At 37.3% G+C, this 26,051-nt stretch overlaps 1 protein-coding gene across 4 annotated transcripts in view; it reads left to right on the top strand.

Moving 5' to 3' along the window:
* OTOGL (otogelin like) overlaps nucleotides 1-26,051 on the top strand; it is a 96,546-nt gene that overhangs the window by 25,905 nt on the left and 44,590 nt on the right. For all 4 annotated transcript variants that reach the window (XM_035340936.1, XM_035340960.1, XM_035340944.1 and 1 more), the window contains 10 exons: nucleotides 282-406; nucleotides 2,231-2,440; nucleotides 3,218-3,383; nucleotides 4,835-4,909; nucleotides 6,069-6,121; nucleotides 6,803-6,965; nucleotides 9,413-9,520; nucleotides 10,776-10,914; nucleotides 24,156-24,290; nucleotides 24,783-24,929. In XM_035340936.1, coding sequence (XP_035196827.1) covers nucleotides 282-406; nucleotides 2,231-2,440; nucleotides 3,218-3,383; nucleotides 4,835-4,909; nucleotides 6,069-6,121; nucleotides 6,803-6,965; nucleotides 9,413-9,520; nucleotides 10,776-10,914; nucleotides 24,156-24,290; nucleotides 24,783-24,929 — 1,321 coding nt within the window. The remainder of the gene's footprint in view (nucleotides 1-281; nucleotides 407-2,230; nucleotides 2,441-3,217; nucleotides 3,384-4,834; nucleotides 4,910-6,068; nucleotides 6,122-6,802; nucleotides 6,966-9,412; nucleotides 9,521-10,775; nucleotides 10,915-24,155; nucleotides 24,291-24,782; nucleotides 24,930-26,051) is intronic.

Below are 26,051 nucleotides of genomic sequence, written 5' to 3' on the forward strand. Positions count from 1 at the left end.
TTCTCTCAGTAATGCCTCCTCCAACTGATTTCAGACTAATTGCATTAAGTGTAAATGAGGACAGACTTTGAGTGTTAAGAGTATTTTTACATGAGCAAAATATTAAGGAAAAAACTTCATATATCCTCTCTTTTATGCCTCACAGACAAATTCCTTTGACATGTTGAATGTTCAATGTCTCTAAGTATCTAAGGCTTTTTGATGTACCTTGTACACGTGCCCCCACGTGTAGTCTGTAAAGCCAGCAGGATGCTTGCAGTGTTGATCTTTTTCCTTTTCAGTTCTCCAGCTGGGATGATAGAAGGGACTCCACAACTTCATGCCAATGCATGGAAGGTTTCCTCAGCTTGTTCTGTGCCTATCAACATTCCCGTAGTCGATCCCTGCAATATTAACCAGCAAAATGGTATGATTTCCAATGGGTATCTGGAATTATTTGTATCTTAGTGCTATGGGACGTTTGGTTTTTTTTTTCTCTGTGAGTGAGCTTCACAGTTACTAGTCATTAATGAATATATAATTGCATATGAATATAAAACTTGTATAAAACTTAAGTTTTAAATGCACACTCTTTATTTTCTATTTCTGTTTTGGTAAAGATGATTTTTTTTTCCCCACACATTAAACAAGTAAACTGAAGTAAGTAAGTTGATCATTTTATACTGGGCATACTGGCCACAAGCCCTAAATTCTGCTGTCTAGAATATGTGCAGAATGTTAGGCAGAATGCTGTCTGTAGTCTTGCAAGTTGTTCCAGATAAGGAGACCAAATGGTATTTTTAATACGTTTCCTCATTGACCAAGAAAGTAATGGGACAGTGTCTTGTCTAAGCAGTGTTCAGATCAAAAGTCCTGTCTCTGGCTTCTCCATGCTTTTCTAAGCTGTATTTAAAAGTTTCCTTATCCTTCATCTATGGTCTCTCACACAAACCAAGACAAACAATCTGAGATCTCAAGATTTGTTCAAATTCCTAACTGAAAATTTACTTTTGGCTCGTTGACATGCCCACATTTTATGTTCAGCGTTCACTGTCTCCTTTCCATGTTGCTGTTCTTTCCAATTAACGAAGACAATGGAGAAGAGAGCAGTTGCCAATTCTGGCAGAATTTAGTTCAGTGTTTTTAATGTTTCAGAAGTAAGGACGTGGGATTTGGCCATATTTAGTGGGAGTAAGTCCAGAATAACTGTAAACCTCTAAGAATCTGGGGTATTATAAGACTGTTTATGCCTCCAGCATTGTCTGTTTTCTAAACCAGTATATGTCAGCCAAGTTAGCTCTGTATAAATACTTTATGCCTTACCTTGAGTTCTGTGTTTCCTCAGTAGAGGTGGAGTTTGACATATAAGTAAGCTGCTTACAGCAGGAAGGTGGACTAGATGACCTTCTGAGGTCCCTTCTAACCTGCATTTTCCTGTGATTATGGAAAAAACATTCCTTGGCTACATGGTGCTGCTGCATGCTACCACCTGTGCTGAGCCAGCAGAAGCATCTTTTCAGTCCTGTTGTGATCAGTTTGTTTGCTTATATTGTCAGGCTATTTTTCAGTCAAGTCATGTACACTCCTTGAATCTTGTTTACTGATGGACTCCAGAAACCCTTCTGTCAGTGTGTAACGTAGGAATGAACAGAGAGAAGGAGGGTTAGGGACACTCTTTTAGCAGCAAAAGTGGCTTAAATGTGGTCCACACTATAGTGTTACTGAGATATTTCACCATTGTAATATTCCAGTGGCAGAAGTAGGGTCTGTTGGTACTAGAAGGTATATGGCTAGCTTGGGGCTTGCATGCTCCTGAGCTCCGTTTTGTAATGCTTGCTGAGTTGACATGCCAGAAACAATATGGATGTTACCAATTTCAAAGCTAAATGAAACATCAAGTAGGAAAAAATATATTCCAAGCTTTTGGAGGACTTTGTCAACTCTCTTGAAATATAATATTTTGCCCTTTACATTTCCTGCATTGCTATAGGAAGAAAAAAGGTTTTTTTTTTTTTTTTTTTTTTTGTTGTTGTTGTTGTTGTTGTTGTTCTTGTTTTGTTTTTTAATAATTATTGTTTTAAGTGGAATTTGTTGTTGAGAGGGCTGTTTAAAATAACAATCTTAAACCATAGAACTGAAGATTTTGTTGCACAATTTGCTGATTATGTTTGGTGTTAATGTTCAGTGCTATTAATTTGATTAATTGCTATATTAACATGGATCTGGCTAAAACAATGTCACTTAATTTTAGTTGGGTATGCTTCTCACTGTGATATTATAAATCAAGAAGTTTTTGCTCCCTGCCATGCCTACATCAGTCCAGTATTGTACTACCAACTATGCCGCTTTGACGCCTGCAAATGTGGAAGCAGCTGTTTGTGTAATGCTCTTGCACACTATGCTTATGTCTGTGGCAAGCACGGCATTGTCGTGGACTTCCGATCTCATATTTCTTACTGTGGTGAGTAATATTTGCGAAGTAGAGACTCTTTTAAAATGTGTTAAATTTTAGAGATGTCACTGGCTTCACAAAATACAGCACTTGATGATTTTTTGGTGGAAGCTAGAATTGTGCCAAGGGCTAAAGTCTTGCTCAGGGGGAGAATGCTGATAGCCTTATGTTAGGGATTTGAGTAAGGGAGCCTGAGCTGACTCACAGAGGTGTCTGTCCCTTTCTGCTGGCTACAGAGAGAACTTAAATTTTTAAATTTGAACCTGTAAGCCACATTAGGCTACAGCCAGTAGCGAACAGTGTCAGTGAGCAGCAGAAGTAGGGCTGTTCCCTAAGGGAAGGTGAGACAGGGTGGTGGGAACTGCCTGGAGGTGGGCATGGATTTTCCAAATGGGATACAGCATATTTGTGTCAGAACAGGGATTCGAAACAGGACATTTCTAAATCATAGAGTAATGCCTTAGTTTTAACTGGACCATTGTTCCTCTCTTGAGTTACTGGATGAATGGAGACACACACCACTCACACATACACACACACAGAAATAGAAAATAGACTTACTTCCAGCCAAGGATTTTTCTAACATAAGGCCATGCCGAACATTTCTAACTTTAGAAATCAGTTAACTAGTTTATTTTTCTCATGCATTTTAACTCACCCCAGAACAGCAAAAAAACATTTTGCATTGCTGTTTTGGTCTCCCATGATATACTGTTTTGTTTTTTATTTTTCACATTTTAAGAGTTATGCTGTTTTCCCTTCTCTCTCCCTCTTTCTCTCCCCCAGCTGTGATGTGTCACAGTGGTATGCTTTATCATCAGTGCTCTTCTTTTTGTAAACACTCCTGTGCTTCACTTTCTATGGCAAATATCTGTGGTGATGACTGTGCAGAAGGATGCAATTGTCCTGATGGGAAATACTTTGAAGAGTCGGTCAACTTTTGTGTATCAATGTAAGTCGTACTAAAATAGAATATATGCGTAGGCACATTTTTCTCTTTCCAGCAAGACTGAAAGTAGTTTTTCTGCTGTTTCCCTCAATATGTAGACTGCCTAAGAAACAGGATAGCAAGCAATATGCAAATATTTTTTACTAGGACCTGTAGTGACAGGACAAGGGGCAACTTAAAGAGGGAAGATTTAGATTGGATATAAGGAAAAAAATCACAATGAGGGTGCTAAGACACAGGAACAGGTTGCCGAGAGGGGTTGTGGATGCCCTGTTATTGCAAGTGTTTGAAGTTGGGTTGGATGGGGCTTTGCATAACCTGATCTGGTGGAAGATGTCCCTGCCTGTAGCAGGAGGCTTGGACTAGGTGATCTTTAACCTTTCAATGCTTCTGGTTCTAAGATTTCACACGCTGCTATGTACTAATTAATAGTGGGGCCTCTTTCACTATATACTATATTGTCTGTAAAGTCAATTACTGAACATCAGAGAAAATATGTCATACTGCTTTAAAGAAGGGTGATGAAACTTTTTTTTAATTCATGGGAAAGTATTTTCATATGAAAGGCTTCTTTTTAACACTTAAGAAAAAATTGAAACGGATGCACATAGCAGCAATCCATAAAGTCATAGGTAGTATGGAGAAAGTGGCTAGGAATATTTTTACTTTCTCACAATGCCAGAATTTCCAGTTAAATTGAAGGAAATGGTCAATGAAAGGATATAGTTTCTGAAATTGTGTACCTAAAACTTGCAGCCTACAACTGTGGGTAGTTACTGAGTTTATGTACTGAGTAAAAACTAGAATGAATATTTATACAAATTTCAAGATTATTCAGAGATATTGCTGTTCATTGTGACATATATTTTGGAAAGAACTGTAAAGTTCATACTGTTGGGATAAAGACTGCTTCAAATCACTGGAGAGTGTGAGGTAACCAGGTATTGCTATATTATTGGATGGCTTCTAGGGAATTCTCTTCCTATATCTGTCCCATCTGGCTGTTATCAAGGACAGGGTTAATGGATTTTACTATGACAATTCCTCTCTCCCATGATTTTTAAACTACTTTGAACAGGAACTACATGTTGCCATACTACTCCCATAACTAGGGAGGAACGCTTCTTTCTATAAGACCGTAATGCACAGAAATAGCAAATAAATACTATCGAGATTGAGGAAAAGCCTGGCTTTTTTGAAGATGGTGGGGGTGTTGCCATTGACTTCAATGCAGCTAGAGTGTTATCCTTTAATTTTAGAAGTATATTGTAAATATAAATTTAAAGGATAGTTGGAATGGAATGGAATGGAATGGAATAGTTCAGATGAAGGGACCTTCAAAGAGGTTGAATTAGTGAATTACAAGGCCTTCTTATCATAATAGCTTGATAATTGCCCTTAAATCCCATTTCATTTTGCTTTTGTATTTGTATGCATAAATATTCTTTTAACAGATCTGCCTGTCGTTGTCATTACAAGGGCAAAGCCCTACAGCCTGGAGAAATCCTCCCCACACCAACAGGCTCATGGTAGGTTTCAGTGCCAAGGGCTTTATCTTTTGTGTATCACAGCTCAGATGCTACTCAAGAGCCCTGAGGTTTGTTTGTTTGTTTTTTCCTCACATAGAATTAAAATCTCTTGTATCAAGATTTTATTTCTTGTACACACTTAGTGATAGGTAGCTTAATATAAATTGTATTGTATACCCATTTGTTTTAAGAAGAGGATACCATAAAGATTCTGTAAGCCAGGGACTAAAGAGTATCTCAAAATACATGCATCAAGATTGCAGTGCTGTTCTTAGACTTGGGGCATTATGATAGCAAAGTGAGGCTGGTTTCCAAAGAATAAACAATGTGATTCTATCTTGGGAAGTCTTTCAAACAAAGGCCTGTAGAGAGCTATATTTGTGTCATTTTGTATTATGAATTTGTGATGGAATCCTAACCTCGCTGAAACAAGTGAGGAAACCTCCCAGGTTTCCTGGTCAAACTTGTTCATTTTACAAGGAATGCTCTCAATCTGCTAATTTAAAAACATGTCTTGGACCCAAGTGTCATGACTGGCTCTTGATGATGTCTCATATATTGCAGTTGTTATAACTGAAGCTTTATAATCATGTAGTTGAAGAGGTGAGAGTGGGGGTTTCATTTTCTGTTATTCCTATGCTCTGTTTTTTATATTTTATTTAATGAGGGGAAAAAAAAAAAAAGTGGACTAGGTCTAATGTCTAAAGTGTTTTCCTGCTATTCTGCATTTTACTAGCAAAAGAATAAAGCTGTGTATCCTACCTTCTCTGCAACAAACAATTTTGCATGCTGTAGCCTTCTGTATTCACGAGGGCAGATAAGGTTTTGTGTTACACTGCCAGCATCCTGAACTATCCGGTCCTATGTTCCCAGAGAGACTTAAGTACCCATTATATTTTTTATTTTGGTGAAGCTTAGACAATTAAATAGTACCTAAGCACCTTTGTGAATCTGAGCCTTCATTACACATCAGTGTTTAGAAGAGCCAAGAAAATGTTGGTCAGAACTTGCACTTTCAGATTTTAATCATTGTTCTCCTCCTGATTTCTGTTGTTTTAGTTGGGGGGGAAATTCTATTAAAAACAAAAAACAAAAAACACATGGTGGATATGTACATTTCCCCATAGAATAAAGATGGGTTTGCTTTTCTTTTAATCAGCCAGTGTTTGAATGGAACAGTGAAATGTATGGAAGCTACTACAGAAAATACAGGTAAATTGTCTTGTCCATTCTTACAGTTGCATAGAGAGAGTTTTTGACACCAAATAATCATTTTTTCCCCTCATGTCTAAAATAATTTTGATATACTTAATGTTATGACATATTTAAAATAGGAGATTAGTAGCACAAGTTGCCTTTTGTTGTTGTTGTTGTTGCCTGTATAGTAAAAATTGTACTACTTTGTCACTTGGAATTTTTTTGTTTTTAAATGTGAGGCATAGGTCAGGATGTTTAGGAATACCTAAATTAAGGCTTGGTATCCATGTTTAGTAAGTTTCAGGACCTTGATTTCTAGCAAGTAAATTTAAAATAAATTTCTAGTGGATTCAGAAAGGATTTCAGTACACTGAAAACTGCCACTTCTGAAGAGCCTGTCTACCCTGAGGCATAATGAGGCAGTAATTCCTTTAAGAATGGACTGTGCATTAGATCCAGGGTGCATAGATACAGATGCTCAACATTAAATATTTTTATTGTTTTACATTAAAACATATATCATTATATATTCCTGTAATAAAAAAATGAAGCTATAGACTTAGAATGTATTCTTATATGCATTATGTAGTATGCTAGCAGTTTTTATTTTATTAAAAATAAATAAATTTTGAACTAATCCATGTAGAAAATAGTCAGTGTGAGAGATCTCATTTAACCTGTATTTTATGGTTGAAGTTCGCACATGCCCAGAAGGGAAAATCTACTATGACTGCAGATCTCCTGCACCTGGATTACCAGCAGCAGGTGTGAATTGTGGGATCTCCTGTGCAAACCTTGCCATGAACTTCTCCTGTGTCCCCTCACCACCTTGTGCGAGTGGCTGTATTTGCCCCCCTGGGTAAGCTTTGGCAGAATGATATGGAGCACCAGTTATATACATATTTTTTATACTTTGACCCTGTGTATTCTTCTTGTTTTTAAATTCCATTGGTATCACACCTCTAATTTTGAAACTCTATCAATTGCTCTATCTATTGTTGGAAATACAGTCACACTTAAAAGGCTGTCTCTTTTGACAGCCTTCTGACAGTCCTTTTCTCCTTCCTGCTGGCATGAGGCTCCATGCTTTCATGGAGTCCCATGGTTTTTCCATCCTGATGCCATGATTCCAGTATCTCATGAGATACCCAGCTTACTCAAACAATCTGATTAACTGGTATTTGGGACTGTCTGGACAGGGGACAATTCCCAACATTTCCTCAGTACAGGTTATTATGAGTGTAGAAGCAAACATGACATAAATCATAAAGTAAACCATCTGTGTTCCAGCGTACTACACAAGTAATTGTCTCACCCAGATTCTAGTCAGTGTTATGGTATTGATGGGGGTAGGGAGGGAGGGAGGGGGTATGGGCTGGATCCTGCACACTTCCTCTTCATTCACTCTCTGCTCTTTTGAACTCAGCCAAAGTTTTTGTTCTCTTCACTCACATGTTTTTATTTGCTGCCCAGAAACAGTCTGCTGAGCTCTGTAGGGGTCAAATCAAAGTATGAAAGCTAAAAACACTTGTTGTGAAGTCTCTGTCAAGATCTACTACCTCTCCCTCCTTCCCCCTCCTGCCCCCCCTCCAATACCTCCTGTGTGCACTTTCAGATTTAAAGAGCCAAATATGCTGTGCAAATTGCTGAAATTTGACCTCAAGTGGATTGCTCACCATTTTTTTTTTTTTTTTAAATCAACATTTGATTTTATTTCCCTGAATAGTGGTCCCCTGACAGTATACTGGTTGTGCACAGATCACAGTGTAATGAGACTGCTAGAACTGCCCTTCCAAAAACTTGTAATGTTCCCAGATGACTAAGCACTACTGTGAATGGTAGTGAAGCCCTTTCCTTTGGAAACACATGGCAGGACAAGCTCTGTTATGCAAAGAATGGTCCTCTTAAAACAAAAATGTTTAAAATTTTCTATTCTTAAAGCTCTCACACAACTTGTTTTTCTTTTAGCCAATCATTAAAGAGGTGGCAAAGAATAAGAAATGCTGAAGCTCTCTGGAATGTTCTATAAAACCTGAATAGCAGAGCCCAAAATTTCATGAGGAAGTGAGCTGAGAATGCCAGTAATTGCATCATCCAAAGCTGTCCTTAAACTTATCCTAACACTGAGACAGAGATACAAGGGTATTGTTGAATCACAGAAGCAGAGAAGAGTAGGATAGAAAGGACCTCATGGGGCCACCTAAGTCATTCTCCTGCCTTCAGGTAGTGTCAGCAGTACCTATATTATTCTTGGCAGATTTTAAACTTACTTCCATTCATGGAGACTCTAAATGACCTTCCTAAGGCATCCATTCTAGTGCTTTCCCATTTTAATCATATTTCTGAATATTTAACTTGACTCTACTTGAAACTAATTAATCCTTAACAAATCATTAATTATGAGTAGAGGAAAACTCTAATCTGTGTATTCCTTTTAATTTCAGCTTTAGGTTCAACTGAAGCAATCTCCAGATCATACTTTGAGGAAAAAACCCTCTGCTTGTACTCTCAGCCATTGCAATGATAACTGCAGAAAGTGCTCCCATCCAGAGCAACACCAGCAGTTTATCATTTTTAAAAAAAGTTAGTGCAGCAAAATAGTGGGAAAGCAGGAGACAGAAAAAAAGTAGTTAACCACATCTCTGGGTCACTTGTTCACGATCTAATTGGACTTGCAACTTTTTGCATTAAATGCCAGCATACTGGTCTAACCTTGCTAGTTGTTTCCACTTCCCTGGTGTAGGCAGGTAACCTTCAGCACTGCTCTTTGTAAGCAGTGTCTCTTTCATTCTACCAGCTCTGCAACAGCTGTCGTAGCCTGACTCACTTTCCTGTGCTCAGAACAGGGTGACTGCTGCTCTGGACAGAGGAGCAGGCATGTCAGTCCAGCTGTTTCTCTGGTACATGAGGATGATGGAGCAGCGGAGAGGGAAGGGCAGCCCAGCTGTGGCCTCAGCAGCATGCATAACACAAGGTTGTGTAGTTAGGTGGGACATGGCCCTTGAAGGACACTTGGTTTTGCAGTTTGCAGGGAGGAGCACCTACACTACCTGTGCCCTTGCAGAGAAACTGCTGCCTCACACCAACATCCTGTCTTTGAGACAGCAGGAGGAGCCATAACTGTGAGCTTTGTGAGGTCTCCAGCTGTGCACAGAGGACACGTTTGATTTGGGCAGCTTTAGCTGCTGGAACAATTGTCCCTGGCTGGATGCAAGGCCAATTGCCCTTGGTGTGATTTGGGCATTGATCCATGTTGATATACTTATGAATTTACTTTTTTCATCTAACAATTCTTTCATTTCAAAGGATGGCTGAACACAGAGGGAAATGTTATATTCCTGACAGTTGTCCATGCACCTGGAAAGACAGGGAATTTTTGTCAGGAGAAGTGATAGCTACGCCTTGTTACACTTGGTGAGTGGCATGCATTTTGCATACTTTCAAAGCATCCCAGTCTAGTCACACAGTGAAACTGGCATAGAAAATGTGTTGAGTACATTGAAAATCAAAAATGTAGACACTTGTTTATAGGCAGTTGCAAGAAATATCTGTTATTAGGCTCAATAATAGTCTTGGAAGAATAGACAGACTTGGGTGAGTGCTTCTTCAGGTATGAAAAGGAAGTAGTGGATAATGAAGTTAAAAAACCAGCAAGAACAAATATTTGTTTACACACATATCAGGTGTATCTGAGAGAAAAGATATTTGGTGTTTGGGGAATAGATTATCAGGAAAGAGAACCAGAGAGAAAAAAAAAAGGAAAATTAAATGTCTAACAGTGGTAAATAGGCTGTGCCTTAGAAATGGGACTGTGTGCAGTGTGAGTTTACCATTCAGCATGAGGGACTGTAAAGGAAGTAAATGGGCAATAAAAATAGAAAGGAATTTAAAAAAAAAAAAAAAAAAAAAAACAACCAACCAAACAAAAAAATGTTAATACTGGAGAATGGGATAGTACCCAGCATCTTTTCAGAAAAACCTGACTCATATTGGCAAAAAAAAAAAAAAATCCATTATAATTTGCCAGCCAAAATGTATCTCTTTACTTCAATATACATTGAATTATCAAAATATTAATAATTTGGCCTAGCAGTTTTAGTTTTTAATTAGCTGAATACATTATTGACAAATTGATTGAGCTTATAAACTTAGACATGCACAACCAGAAGCTCTCAAAATTTTTGGTACTGTTACCTTTGAACAGATTCAGGCATGTGTCTGAATATAGCTGGCAGGAAAAGTAATCCCTCAAAGTATGAGGAATTTCTTAAACTCATTCCATACTTGTATGATACCCTGAAATCTCACAGGCAGAAACTGGAGGTGCTTTGCACTGAATGTGTGCTGTTTATGTCTTAGAAAACAAAATTTCTTAAGAAAAAATATAATATTGACGTTTTATTAATGACCACGTTATGGTACAGTGTTTTAGCTCTACTGGAGGCCGTGATAGAAAATATTTGCCTAAGTCATAAATTTTTTAAGATTTTGTATTAATTTCTTAGGGATCCTTATATCTGTGTGCTGATGGCCAAATACTCAACACTTTTCTGCCACTGTGTCACCAAGAATTTCAAAAGCAATCCACAGAATATTTGTGTGTTTCAAGGTCTGAAAAATAGAAAAGAAATTGCTATGAGAAGACACTGATTGTTACTCTTCCTTACAGTGTTTGTCGGAGAGGGATATTCAATTGCACTAGTTACCCCTGTCCAGCTGTATGCACTATTTATGGAGATCGACATTATTATACCTTTGATGGACTGGAGTATGATTATGTCAGTGACTGCCAAGCTTATTTGCTAAAGGTAGGAAGACTGTTCATAAATTTTCATATGTTCAACTGAAAGTTTCCATGAAAGGGCAAATATTTGGAACATCAGGGGATGATATAGAGAAACAAACATCAAGAAAACAGGTGTAAAACAGATGAGTTTAAATGAAGATTCCATAAATGACATTTTGTGCTAATTCGTTTGAAAATGGTACATGGGTGTGTAGCTATGTGGTCTAGAGAAGAACAGAAATCAAAGTTTTCTATTCCACCTTATCCATGTTTTCATCACAATGAGGGAAGAATAATGCTACTGGTATACAGCTAGGTACAATCTATTATTTATTCTATCTATTTATTCAAAAATTATCTGTAAACTCTGCTTGGCAGAGGGTTAATGAGGACCTCAGAGACTGCTTGGAATCTCTCAAATGTGCTCTGCATCAGATCTGGAGTTTATGTAATAATATCAAGCACGATGATTTCATAACTGAATAATGAAATACTTCACTGAGATTGTCTGGCAACTACATGCTAATGTTCTTCATAGCACATATTTACAGTACATTGCTGGCCTTTTTTGTTTAAAAATACCATTACTGACATTTAGAAATATATTCTATTTCTAACAACACTATTGTTTATTATAGTTGCTATTATTAAGGCTAAGAGTCTGTCTTCTGAATTACAGTGATGTGTTTAGAAGAATATTAATTTTCTGTCAATCCTAAATGTCGAACTTTAAGAAAAAGAATGGTTTCTCAACAAGGACTACTGAAAATAGTTTATTTCATGTACACTTTGGTAGAGTATTCACAGCTGCAAAATAAAATGTAATGGTTCCAGATTTTTTTCTATAAGAGTACCTTATTACAAACTCCTGGCATGTATCATATTGTCTGAAAACAGAGCTCTTACTCTTAGAGGAATATGAATATTTGCACAAACCTACCTCCTTTATGATGCAAAAAATAGGGATTACTTTAACTGAAATAATCTTGCCCATATGAAAAGGCAGAAGAGTGGGTTGCTGTTTCTTATTTTGTATGCCATCCAGCTAGAGATGTATAAGACAAATCTTGGCTGCTTTTTCCAATTTTCATATGATACTTTAATGTTTTGCTTTTACAATTAAATGTCACCTGCCACTCTACTACATATGAAAACACCTATTTGGAAACAAACCATGGGGAGCATTTGGAGATCAAGAATAGAATTGGCAGTCACATCATTAAGGCACTTGGCACACTGCCAGCAGTCATTTTATCAGGTGAACACAGTAACTAGAGTGACTAAATTACTGCCTGTGTGTAGATCTGTTTTTCAGATTTTTCAGATCCCACCTCCTCCCAACTTAGCTAATGTGAGAAAATATGGCCTAATTTGTTCATGATCTTTCATTTCTCTTTAGTATATGGAAAACTTGATCTATATTGAAGGAATGTTTTTCACAAATCAGGCACTACATAATTGTGTCTAGAATAGATGATATATCTGTGGGCTCATTTTTAAATGTGAAAAGTTTGAGGGGAAAAAAAAAAGAAAAAAAATGGGATCATATGGCAGATACACGAGCTTTGAAGGAACTAAAATATAGAATTGATGAACTATGTTATCTGTAATCCTGGAATTAGAGGAATGGAAGACTGTAGTATAACTAAATATTTTAAGAGGACTGAATTTGGCAGGAACAGACTAATACATCTGATTTCCATATGAAGGAAATTAATTGAAATCATAATAAAGAGAAATGACATGATATTGGGGAAGAATTGTACTCTTTTTGGTAAAAGAATGTCACACACGATGAGTCTTCTGACTTATTCAGTGAAGACAAACATATGGATAAGAATGATCAGGTCAATATGTGTGTGTTTTAGACATAAAGACATTTTGGAGACAGATTTCAACAAACAATTTTTTAGAGACTAGTCTCTAGTAGGATGAGAGGGAAGATTCTTTCAAACTTGACTTAAATTTAGAAGTTAGAGGATTGGAATAAAGGGCTTTTTTTTTTTTTTTTTTTTTTTTTTTTTTCCTGAATGGGGAGAACTTGGTGCTATCCCATGGAGGTCTATGCTGAAACTTTTGTTTAGCATTTTCTGTAACCATTTTGAAAAGGTTTTGTTGGGACTGACTAGACAGAGTGCTGATCATATAGAAACAGTCTGAACAGCTGAAACAGATATAGACCACCAAAAAGTTCAGAATATCTTACAGCAGAAAACACTGCAAAATGAACTGCAAGATAAAATTCTACAATGAAAAAGATCAGTGCACACTTTGAAATAATAACTGTGACTGTGCTACCATGAAGATAGGCTCTAGATTGCCTATTAATATGCAGGAATTAAATTTTATGTGACAAAAATATAAGAAACAGTTGTAATAGGTGTCTTACTAGCAGCAACCTGAGTGATAATCCAAGGTATCATCCATTCTCCAATTTCACATATGCTTTTATTTCAATGTACAGAGTTCCACTACAGCTGTACTGCATACATGTGAGCAGTTGTACCACGCAGTGATGTGGTTAAACTACATTATATGTGCAGACATATTTGCATTAGGAGGCTGCTCTTTCAAAACAGGCTTTGTTGTTCCAAGATCAGAGGATTCCATGCCTGCATTTTCATCATTGCCCTACTCTATATTGTGGCCATGTGCAGCATTGTTTTTTTAATGGTTGTCTCACATTAATATGAGTCCCCTTGAACTCAGGGGGGACTGTTTTTACAGAATTTATGCTAGAGAGCTCTGTCTCTTATGCTTAGAGAGCTTATGCTTAGAGAGCTTATGCTTAGAGAGCTCTGTCTTGTTCTCCAGATAAGCAAGCCAGATGAAAGGTGGGAAAGCAGATGTAGTTGCCAAAGTTTAAATGCCTTGCCTAACATCCTGGCAGGCAGAGCTGTCTCCTAAACCATGCTACCTGTTCCACAAACCAATATACCTGTATTTTTTAGCTTAAAATTAAATTGATGTACATGCTGTGTTCTTCAGGTTCTCCACCCACACACCTGCAAGGTATTACAGAGAATCATAGACGTGACAGTTACTAGTGAAAGATTAAGTGGTTTACTGGTAGTTTGGAGTGCTGCTATAATGTTGATTTTTAGGAACAGTGTGTAAAAGGCTCACCAAACACCTGCAATTGAAATAGTTGATGTTCTAATATTTTATATATATACAACACTGTAATAACTTTGTCCTCTTATTAATCTTTTTCCTGTGAGAACTGGACCATTTTATCTCTGCTATCTTAAATATTTTAAACAAAGGTACCATAGCAGTGCAATAAGGGAAACCATAACTATAGTTAATTTGTCAGCATACTAATTCTTCCCTTAGACAGAACCGAGTCTAAGAATTATCATCTGGATCCCATGTCCCCAGTTTCAGGATAACGCTCTGTTCCCACACGCTTTACAAACACACACCATTTGATTTGTCTGTTAGCCCCTCTGAATCTGATATATTTGAACAATTCTTTAATTTGACACTGTATTGCACTCTACTGAACGAAGAAGTCATCCTTACTTTTTAATAAGGAACTCCTGTGCTCTGATGGGGGAAAAAATCAAGTATTATCTTTCAGCCAAATCTGAAACTTTAAACTCTGTTTTCAACAAGTGTATCGTCTGTCAGATCTTTTTGTTTAAGGTGGCAGTAGGTGAATGAAAAAGCCCTTTATAATTAGTTCAGCAGATATATACATCAGTCAGACAATGACCAAAAGAATTTAATGCAATCAAGAAAATTAGGTCACTAATGTTTCATGACATGATAACAAGGAATTAGGAGTTACCTTGCACACTGAGGAGTAAAGTTTCTGTATGAATAGATGACATTTCACAGCAAAGATATCAATATTTCAGCTTTTAACATTTTAAAACTCAGTAATTTCAAAGAAAAAAAGAAAACCCTAGGAGACCAATTAATTTCTCTTTTATCAGTATGGATCATGTAAATACTTCATTGATTTAATGAAGCCCACCAATTTCCTAATTAAAAAGATGTCAATACTTTCCTTTATTACAGTTTCCTTCTTATCTTCTGTCTTCAGTGATGCTACATTCTTTCCCTAACACAATGATCTTATTTTCTACCAAATTTTACTGAGCATTATTTGTGCTTGCCATCTATTTCTTCCACTTGTGTGTTTCATAGAATTTCTGCTTTTACAGTAATATTGTCTTTCTATTATACACATTGGTCCTTTTCTAGCTCTGTGTTGGTTTCCAGTCCTGCAGTTCAGTATATTCTTTACTGAGGTTTGTAGGGTCGGCATGTTTGCACTTCGGAGCCCCTCAGACTTGCTCTCTTCTGAGGAGCAGATTTATATTTTCTCTGATTTGGTGAAATCCGCAAGAGGCAGTTTAGAGAGACTGTGGGTTTGGCCATGTTAAAGTCACTTTCTAAATCATTGTGATGCAACCCTGAAGGCTCTTTTAAATACAAAGTTGCCACTGGTTTTAATGTGTTAGAGGGTTATGAAAACAACAACCAGACATTTGATCAAATAATTGGCATGTTGTACCAATTAGAAGGTTCAAGAGTCACCACATGGGAGCCCATTTGTTGAGAAAGAAGTTCGTTTAACAAAACATACACTATCAACTAAACCAGTATCCCAGTTTTCCAAATGATAATCCTGTGTCCCTTGCATTAGATGGTCTGCCCTCAGGAAGACAGTAAGGAAGCTCTTTTGTACATATCCCTTCTTTTATAACTTGAGACAATTTTGAAGCTCCTAGTTTATGCTCTCTTTATTAGAATGCTTAATACAGAAGTTGTTTGATGCAGTGATGATCTTTTACCCGTTATTTGCTGATATACATGGCTACTAGATTTGTTAAATGATGACTGTATATAAACTGCAGCAACCACACAGAAAGCAACCACTCTTCAATTATTCATTTGTCACATCTGAGGAGGCAGAAGTAGCCTTTGTCCCACTTCCCCTAATTGAATATTCATATATGTATTTTTTTGTGTGTGGCTTTTTTCAATGTCAGTTGTGTCAGACAGTCTGTGGATCCATTAAATTAGCAAACCTATAGAATGAAGTAGTATCTTCACGATCTCTCTCATAGCCTGCTGGTAAAATTAATACATTCTGCTTGCTGTTGTTCACCCTATGGAGGATTACAGCTGCAGAGTTACAGTTAACCAACATTGTCAAATGAACTGTTCATGGTTAAGAAAATTATTTTCTTTTAAGAGACTGAAGATTTTAAAGGGAAGGCAAACAATATTGAATTTGAAATCATAGGTGTTTTAAATTGGAAACCTGACTCTACAAGTTCTTTTATTCAGGGAATAAAATTGTAACATGGGGTTGTAATCAGAACGTCTTTATTTTTTTTAATTAATCTGTCTAATCCTCAAAGCCACTTTCTATCAAAGGCTTTCATGAGTAAGTGATATGCCAAAATATATCCACCCAAACCACTTGTCAAGTAATTTATATCAACAGTAACTGTGTAGAAATAACAATGCGTTTCTTGACAGTTTCTGTGCAAATTGTTGTCCAAAAAAGGACATTTCTATTCAGGGAAAATATTTATTCTGAATTGTTTGCCTTGCTCTAGTTGCAAAGAACACCAACAGTTTGTTTTTCATCAGTCCTATTATTTTAGAGGAAACCATTCTGGATGTCCCTCTCTTTTTTGGCTCTATGGAAATCCTGCAAAATACAGTAGTTAAGTCCCTGTGGGAGACATCCCTTTCCATCCTACTCTTCAGCTGGGCAGCACAGAGCTCAGATAATGTTGGCTTGTCTGTGTTTTTCCATTTGCTCTATCCCTCCTGTGAGCAGAAGATTTGATTACAGTTGGCAATGGATTTATGCTCTGGTTCCATTTTCTCCAGATCAATGATTTCAGACTCAATTACCTCTACATGCCTTTCTGTCTCCAACACCTGATTCTTCAGACCATTAAATTATGCAGTGAATGAATCACTTTTATTCTCCAACAAAGGAAAGATTTCTTTCAATTTGTGCAGATTAGCATGGAAGGTTTCCAGGAAAGGCTTGGGGAAAAGTTTCTTGCCATGAGGCTGGCAATTTGGAGGAGAATGGTATGACTCATAAGTTAGATCCTCTTTCTGAGGGCCTTGCCACGTCGTAACCACCCAGCTTGAAGAAAGTGACCTTTTCACCTCGGATTTCTGTTTGTGTTCAGCATCCATCAGTTCTTTGGTCATACCGACTCTAAAATGTTATCATCTGATAGCTGCCTGAAAAGTCAGATCACCATAAGAATGGCTGCCTCAGTTGCGTCACCTCTGGTGGGTAAAGCTTTGTGGACTGTTGATGCCCACGTTCTATTGATAGAGCAGTAAAAGTTGAGGAAAAAATAACATTATGTGCTGCTGTTTCAGGAAGCTCTATGGTACATTGTCAGCAGTGAAATGGAAGCCTATTGCCATCTTTGAAGTGGGAGGTGCTCAGGCTTGTCACCCATAGGTGCCGCTTAGCATTGTATGGCCTCTGATGCTGGCTGTTCTCAGTGAGATATGTGAATTAAATTTACTTTGGTTTAGTTTAGGATATGAGTATTTTTGTTTCTGAAGGTATGGAAATAAGACTTAAGCCCAGAGCAGTGTAAATAAGCACATTTAACATTCGTTATATTAAAAACAAGCAAATAAAAGTTTTCTTGCAAGTTCCAGTTTTCTAGTTCCAGCCATAAATTGCTAGAGATCAGAAAAGGCAAATTATCGCCACTATGTCCTGTCCTTTACTATTTTCTGTTCTATTATGTTTTATCATTGCAAATGAATAGTGATAAAATATTTTCATTTATTGTGCACTTATTAATAGAACAACACCAATACAATACAAATAAGTCTCATATAAATAGTTATGTAGATATGTAAAAATAACATCACCACCTGTGCTGCTGGTTTATATATCAGAACAGCTTGCGCTGCAGACTGTGTCACTTGGAAACAAATATTTGAATGTTCCCAAATCCTCAATCTTCAGAATATCTATCTAATTTTTAATTAGAAAAGGATTGCCGTAATGTGACCTGTGCAAAAGCCAAGTCTGCTGGCATAAACATGCAAAGCTAAGTAAGTGGAACAAAAGAAAATCTGTTTTAAAGGATCTTTTCTCAAACCTCTTTAGTGCATTTCTCTTAAAATATTAAAAAGAAAACCCAAACCCATTCCAGATATATCTATTTGATTTCATCAAATTTCTAAAAATTCAGAAATGCTGACTTAGAAAAAAAGGTTATGAAGTATATCAAGTAAAATTTTCCCCGTTATGTACTTTACATTATTAGCAGTAGATCTATGAAATTTATTTGGATTTTAAAAGTATTGTTGATAAAACCACAGAACACTGAGCAACTCTATACTGCCATAAAAATTACAACTAAATATCTGTATAATAAAGAACTGATATGATGATCTATTTTTTCCTGTTGCTTGTATACATGTACACATACTTGTAATGATTTTTCTCAAGAGTTGTTGAGAGTTCATTCTGGCTGAGGTTTATAATTTTGGGAAGCCTCTTTTAAAGAAATAGAAAAGAGTTATCATGAATGCATTAGCAGACATCTGGAAGTAGTTTGAGAGTGAGTCAGTAGCTGGGATAATCTCTTTCTCCTTGAATTTTCTTCAGTCATTCTACTTGGTATTGCTCTCCTCCATCTTAATTGTATGACAGTAACAGGAATGTATCATATCGCACAGACTCATTGCAAGTTTCTTTGCCATTTTTTAAGTGCAAATAATCACATGGTCTGCCACTGTAGAAGACGCTGATGGAATTTTAAAAATTTTCAATGTGTACAAGCAATTTAGCTCTTTTAAGTTCTTAGCTCCTAAGTGTGTTTTGGTATACTTATATAGAAATAACATCAGTGGGAAAAGAAATAATACTACTATTCCTTTTCTCTTTCCTGTGAGAGGACAAGTTGCTCTCTTTCCTATAATATTGTATCCAGAATCTCATGCATAAACTGAGGCAGTGTGTATCAGTGCCATCTGCTGACTTTGAACAATATTGCTCCAATATTTGAATAGCTATAGGGAAAACTGATGGTACAAATTTGTTCAGGATAAGCAGGTACATAGTTATGCAGAATGTATGTATATCATTTTGAAATGGTACAGGAGAAATTATCATACAAGCAAACAGAAAGAAGCCTTCCAATCAGAGATGCTTCTTGGTGTCAGCTGTGAATGAATTTTGAATAACTAATGTATTTTAAATGGTTATTTGGATATGAACCACCCCAGAGAACAACACAATAAACTGAGAAAGATCATGTCAGGTGCCAAATCACATGTCTGGCCTCCAAAACCACTTGAATATTTATGCAGAAGGACTCACTAAATCTAGTGAGCTTTACTAGATGCTTTACTCCCCCTTGCATCAAGCTTGCTGAAGTCATGTTTTCAAAAGTTAAGTTCCTTCAGAAGAAATTCAGAGCACATTAAACAACCACCAAACCAATTCTGAGTTTCCTAAAAGCTTAAGACTGAACAGAGCTAACAGCATTTCTCTTAAAATATGCAGGAAGGAGAAAAATATTTATATACTTTTTAAACTAATGTTTTCATTATTTTGGAGCTTTTGGGATGTATTTGTGTGTGCGGCTGTATATGAAAATCTCCAATGAATCATGAAAACAAAAGGAAAATGGGGCTGATCTATCTCTGTCCAGTTTACAGTATGTCCCTAGATGCTTTTGTGGGCAACCTAGTTTGCAAGTTAGCATACTGTAGGAAACAGAACAAAACAAAACAAAACAAACAAAAAAGGAAGTCAGCATATCAATAATGGAAAAGAAATCTTCATACTGACAAATGAGAGAGATTTTAATGAACCTTTCAAAGAAATAAATACAGCCCCCTGTAAATCATTTCATCCCAGGCTTCATTTTCATTATGTAAGCATGCTGGTGTTATTGGTTGATAGAATTTTCTGCTGGGATATTGAAATAGAAACTTTCTAAAAAAAAATAAGCCCCAGCATTCCCAAGCACTACTAAAAAATTGAAAGAAGGACCATGTTTTTTTGGATAGGAAGAAATATGGAAAAAAGTGCAGTGAAGTCTAGAAAAAGAATGTTCTGAGAAGCAGGACTGACAATGAGCGCTTGACTGACTGCCCAGATCTGTGACTCTGTCTTCCCTGTTGCTTGGCAACTCCATGTTATCACAAAGAAACTGATATTAAGTTGGAACAGGCTGGATATGGTAATTTACGTGGGAAGATACTCTTGCAGTGGGAAAACCATTTTATTTCTAGTTTCTGTCAGCGTAAGTAGGTTTCACATGATGAACTGTAGTACATCCCCTGTCGGGTGCATTTTACCTAAAAAGGTAAAGAGCAACTGTGCCTTGGAAAGGCTGCGGAAAAAAAAAAAAAAAAAAAGAAAGAAAAGAAAAGAAAAGAGAGAAAAGTGTGAGAGAAAGAGAGAGAGGAAGAGAGAAAGAGAAAGAAAGAGAGAGAAAGAGAGAGAGAGAGAGAGAAAGAGAGAGAGAGAGAGAAAGAAATAAAGAAAGAAATAAGGAAAGAAAGAAAGGAGGAAAGAAAAGCACCCCCACACACACACCTTGTTATTTATTAGACTAGCTCCTAGTGTCCACTCAGACATTTCTTCCAATAGCATTGACAAAAGCTGGTTTTCATAGCTGTGTGTGGATCCAGCACAGATAAGAGGGATGGAACTCGATCATTATCATTTATAATGTCACAGACCCTAAGTGCTCCAGTGATTTGCCCAAGACCTCACTGTCTTAAACAGTAAAAGAAAATCCTCACTTTTTCTAAATAGTCCTTGTTCTTTGTTCTGCATTGGCAATAGTTAAGCATTATATTTCAACCTCACTTTTCTTCCTTGCTGATAGCAGAGGCTGCTCATACAGCAGCTACAGACTAATTTGAAGCCCACTGTAGCAATGGTGTTATCAACTTTGAATTTGAATCATATTGCTTGGGTGAGAAAAGAACCATTTTTACTGAGGTGTATGGAGAGAATGGCAAGGGTGCCTAAGTAGCGGAATTCCTGTCTTGAAAGGTTTGAGCCATAAGAGATAACTGTTTTTAAATTTGGGTTTAGGTCTAAGATTTAATTGGAAAGAGAGAAAGTACAGAAGATTCAGTATTTAATGTAAACCTTTTTTTCTTAAATGTTTGTTTACGCATAGTTCTATTGAACTGCATTTCCATCCTGCATCATTTCCAGTAATTTAACACCAACATGAAGTCCTACAAGTAAGGAAGTACTTCACATGTCTTCAGGACTCCCTATTCTGGCTTTGGTCAGCAAAACACTCCCTGTCTCCAGGCTTCTCTCTGCTGCAGAGTTAACTTGAAATATAACTCAACTTTTGCCCTTGGCTCAAATCCCAACCATACACAAAAACTTCTGACTCGAGTATGTTGATGCTGTTCTGCTGAAGGGATTGGCCTGGACTGTCAGAAGGCACAGGCAGCAGTTTTGATTAGCATAGCGAGTACAGTTACCCGATGCTGCTCCGAGAACTTGTCTTCATTGCCAAAAAAGGTGTATTTTTACTGTGGGATAATTAGCCTGAATTAACAATCCTTATTTAAAATAAAACCCTCCATCTCTTTCCTTACAGTGAAGACATTGCTTCCCCATTAACTCAGAGTACCCCCTTTTACTGAGGCTAAGCTAACTGAAGAGGAATGAACTTTGCAATGAAAACAGCCCGTAATGTTCCAGGCATCAATTAGACCAGCAGACTGCAAGCTAAGCCCCTTTCTGAACTGACTCATGGCAGGGGGGTAGCTTCCTTGCTCGCTTTTCCCTTGGCCAGCATAGAAGGTATCGACTTGCATCCTATCTACCAAACTAATGAGTTTGTCTCCTTTTTAATTTACCACATCGCCTCCAATAAATCCCAAAATGCTCTGGGCTGTTATCTGACTTGGAGGGGAATAATTACTGGAGGGGATCCAGCAGCAAGGCTGGCTTAATTAAAACACAGTGTATTTCCCAAAAAGGTAGCGAGCAATTGTATTCCGAGTGCAACCTAAAACAACTTCACTGCAGGACAGGACAGATGAACCTCGTTCTACCCCAAAGCTTCCAGTACTTTTGAACTATGCTCCCCTGCTAAATGGTGAAGAGCAGAGCTGCTTTTCTGCGGCCCCTTACCACTGGCATCTAGTCCCTGCTTAGCCCACCTTAACCACTGTGTTCCCAGCTGATTGCTGGCACACACCACCCGCTTGTTCCTTACACCCTGGTGTTATGGTAACACAGCTGGCTGGCATCTACTGGATCTCATGTTCATCGCATCCACTCACGCTTGCTGTAGTCTTCTCTACTCCAAGCAGCATCATCCTCTGGCTTGTGGATCGTGATAGACTCAGGGCTGCAAAACTGTAGAGCACCTCCTCTGTGTGGCAACAAAAATACCTCTACACTTACCATCATCTAGGATGTTTTTTTGTTTGTTTGTTTGTTTGTTTGTTTTTGTCTGTTTGTTTTGTGGTTTTGCATTTAAAGTGTTCTTTAAAACACCTTGGCCACCTTGATTTTTATTAAAGGAAACAACAACAACAACAACAACAAAAAGCTGATTCCTGTAGCAGAAATATTTTCTGTATGCAATGTTTCTCACTGGTAAGGAAAAACTGCTGATATGGTTTTTATTTTTGAACTCTGATGAGTGCAGAACGAATATGGATAAGACAGGCAGGGAGTAGTTAGGGGTATGCTCCCTGCACCTTTTGGGGTACACTGCCGAAGGGAGGGAGCAAAGCTCTGGGGAGAGGTGCTGAGGGCACAGACCAGGGCAGGAGGCAGGGGTCCCTCCCCTTGTGGCTCTCCAAGAGCATCGCTGGGAGCCGAGAGTTCCCAGCACTGGCAAGCTGCTGAGAGCCACCATTCCCATCTTGCCCACTGTGCTCATTAGCATCTGCAATTAGTTCTAGCTAGTCGTGTTCTCAGAGAGAGGTTAAAGGAGGGTGGGAGTAAGAGAAGTTTAAACATCTTTCAGTTTCCAGCACTACCCAAGTGTCTCATATGTGACTGAATGACTCAGTGCTCTTATATAGAGCTTGCCACCTCCAAGATTTTTATTTCATGTCTGTCACAGGTCTGTAAGGACTGTGGGACTCAATTTCATCATAAATTGAACTAATTTCAGAAGCACTGTTACTGGCTTTTATGGTTATAAATGGTTATATGGTTTTTATGGATAACCCTCTTGAGTCTGTTCTGTAGTTACTGTTTCTTGTTGTCCTGCAAGGGTTGGTGCAGAAGTGAAATAAAAGAAGAAAAAATGGTAAGAGTAACTTAACTTGATTTTTATTTGTGGCAGTGTTATCAACACTGATAATACCACTGCTCTCCTTTGTTCTAATACCAACTCTAGCATGGGGAATTACAGCGTGGATGTGTGTTTCCCTTGGGGGAGGGGGTATGAAGGAGTTGCAGAAGCTGGAGGTGAATGAACAGATAGGTTGAGTGAGATCACAAAAATGATTTTACGTGCTGAGAATGCAAAATTAATTTGCAGGCTGGACAGCCAATGGATATGGGCTTGGGAGGGCAGCATGGATGATATTTGAATTTGAGGTACCAGAATGCCAAAAAATCAACACAACAGAGAAGACAATACCTCTAAATGACTGAAATAAATAAATAAATAATCAAAAATGATTCCCCACTCCAGTAATGTTGAGTATGACTCACAGTTTCATGCATTTTTATAGATGGTTGTATGAAAATTGTTTTATCTACTACTGACTGGTGGTAGGTTTCTTGGCTTTAAAAATATGAACAGCTTGATCTCAAGTACCTTGGTTTAAAAATAAAGCTCTTTTTATAGCATGTCTCAATTTTGACAACCAGACTGTGCAGTAAGCATTGGATTCCACATATGAGCACATTTTACAAGACTAAACCGGACTCTTAGTTTAGGGAGAGGTTGATCCTATGAGTTTGTGAGGTCCTCAGAAAGAGGACTCACAGCTGAACATAATGGTTATTTGTGGTTATCCAAATAATGGTTATCCAAAGTCCAAGTTTGTTGAAGGTTCAACTTTGAATTTAAAAATGCAGTTCCTTGATTGGTCCTTGATTTTAAAAATGCAGTTCCTTGATTGGTGTTTTTCCATGAATTTAATTTCAAAGATATTAAAACACTAAGGTATTAAACTTTTTTTTTTTTTCTTTTTTTCATTTTTTTTTGATTATGAGGCTTTAATAAATCTGCAGGAATGAAGTGCAATTGTATCTATAAGTAAAATGATTTCTTCTTCATGTTGCAGAGCACAGATAACTCAAATATATCTATAATTGCTCAGAACAAAAAGTGCTTTGATAATGATATTGTTTGCTCAAAGAATATTTTCATCACTGTTGGAGACACTGAGATTTATTTCAGTGAACCTTCTGAGAAGCAGGTTAGTTATTTTCTTTCCTTTTTGGGTTGCTCTTTAAGATAAGTGTTTTGAAGTTTCAACTCTAAAGGAGCATGTTTTTGGAAAATATCTCTCAGTCTGGGTTAATGCAGCACAAGTGCCTAGGCCTCAAACACACAACAGCTCCCAGGAAAAATCTTACTTTATCTTTTTTTTTTTTTTTTTTTTTCTCTGAGTTCTATTTGTCAAACAAAGAAGACTGCTCAAAAGCCTCAAGGAGTCAAACCATACTGGTGTTTATTTGTTTTTCTCCATTTGTTTTTTTGAAGAGAAACCAAAGTATCTAATAAAAGGAAACTTGAATGATCCAAAAGGCAGAATATCAAAGTATATAACAACCTTTCTAGTAATAGTATTGATTTAGTTATATGCCACAGGTAAAATATTCTTCGCTATACACTTTACATTCTTAATTGGCTGCGTACCTTGGTAGAGTTACTTAATTAAATATTAATAAATATTCATTTCTGTCAGAATGCCTTAAGGGGACAGGAAAACAAATCTAACTATCAGCTGTGGAAGGCTGGATATTATACTGTGATACACTTTCCAGAACAGGACATTACAATTCTGTGGGATAAGAAGACCATGATGCATATTAAAGTTGGACCTCGATGGAAGGTGAGCCAAAAAAAAAAAAAAAAAGAAGAGCAACTGAGATTGCAACTGAGATTTTGTGTGGTTCTCAATGTTACTACTGTGATATCTTCTTGTATTACTGTGATTGCCTTTTCTTCATGACTAACTTTCCTAGTGATATAGCTGTTTAACATAGTGTTCAGCTTCTAGCATTTCATGGGTAAGAAGTGCCTAAGGATGTGATTTAATGACTGAAGTCTTGAAGAGAAGGGGTTGTTCCTATACGCATGTTTACTGTGATGCTCCACATATTGCAACCTTGCAATGCAAGTGATTCAGCTCTGACTCAAAGTTAATTTGGGGCAGGAAAAGAGGATTTGTTTTGAGTTACCTAGTTAGGTACATGTTTTTGCAATTGCTGAAAATAGTGGAAAAGAAGCGCAGGAAATGCATAGCTAGCAACACAGAAGAAATCAGGTTTGTAGCACCGATTGCCTTAGGCTGATGGTGGAGCACCCTGAGATGTAGTAGAGGCTGCTGAGATGAACAGACGGTGTCACATCTTGGGTATCAATTAAAGAAAATAAGATATGGGAGAGGATCTAGACAAGAACTTACACTTAAACCTCATAAGCATAGTGTGACAGGGTTAGGTAATGATGCAGGGAAGAATATGAGGTTCTTTATCTTACCATTTTTTCTTCTCTAGTCCTTTTCTACATCATCATCTACCTGCCTTGGTGTCTCTGCAGCTCAGTCCATGAGTTCTGATGGAGTAACTTAATCTGCACTTTCAATAATTACATTCCTGCTTCATCTCAGCTATGAGTGCATGTACTGAGAGGGAACAATTTCCAGTAAAAGAAGAGAAAGTGCACCATGCTAGAAAACAGCATCAGATATTTTGAAGTGTAGGTCAAAGTTAAAATAACCATCTAATCTCATTTTAAAGCAACATTACTGTAAGCTTTTTTCTCAATAGCCATAAAAAGCTTGCTTGCTGATTTATCACCCATGAATACACATAATAATAATAATGAAAAATTCTTTTTCTATTTTACAGTAAGCTAAAAAGGGGCTAAGGTCTAAAAGTTGCATGCAGATGCATAAATACTTCAAGTTCCTTCTGCTTCTAGTAGCTGTTTTTTTCCTTAGGCTCCAGTT

This window comes from Oxyura jamaicensis, chromosome 1, assembly GCF_011077185.1.
Source record: "Oxyura jamaicensis isolate SHBP4307 breed ruddy duck chromosome 1, BPBGC_Ojam_1.0, whole genome shotgun sequence".
In the NCBI taxonomy this organism is placed as follows: Eukaryota; Metazoa; Chordata; class Aves; order Anseriformes; family Anatidae; genus Oxyura; species Oxyura jamaicensis.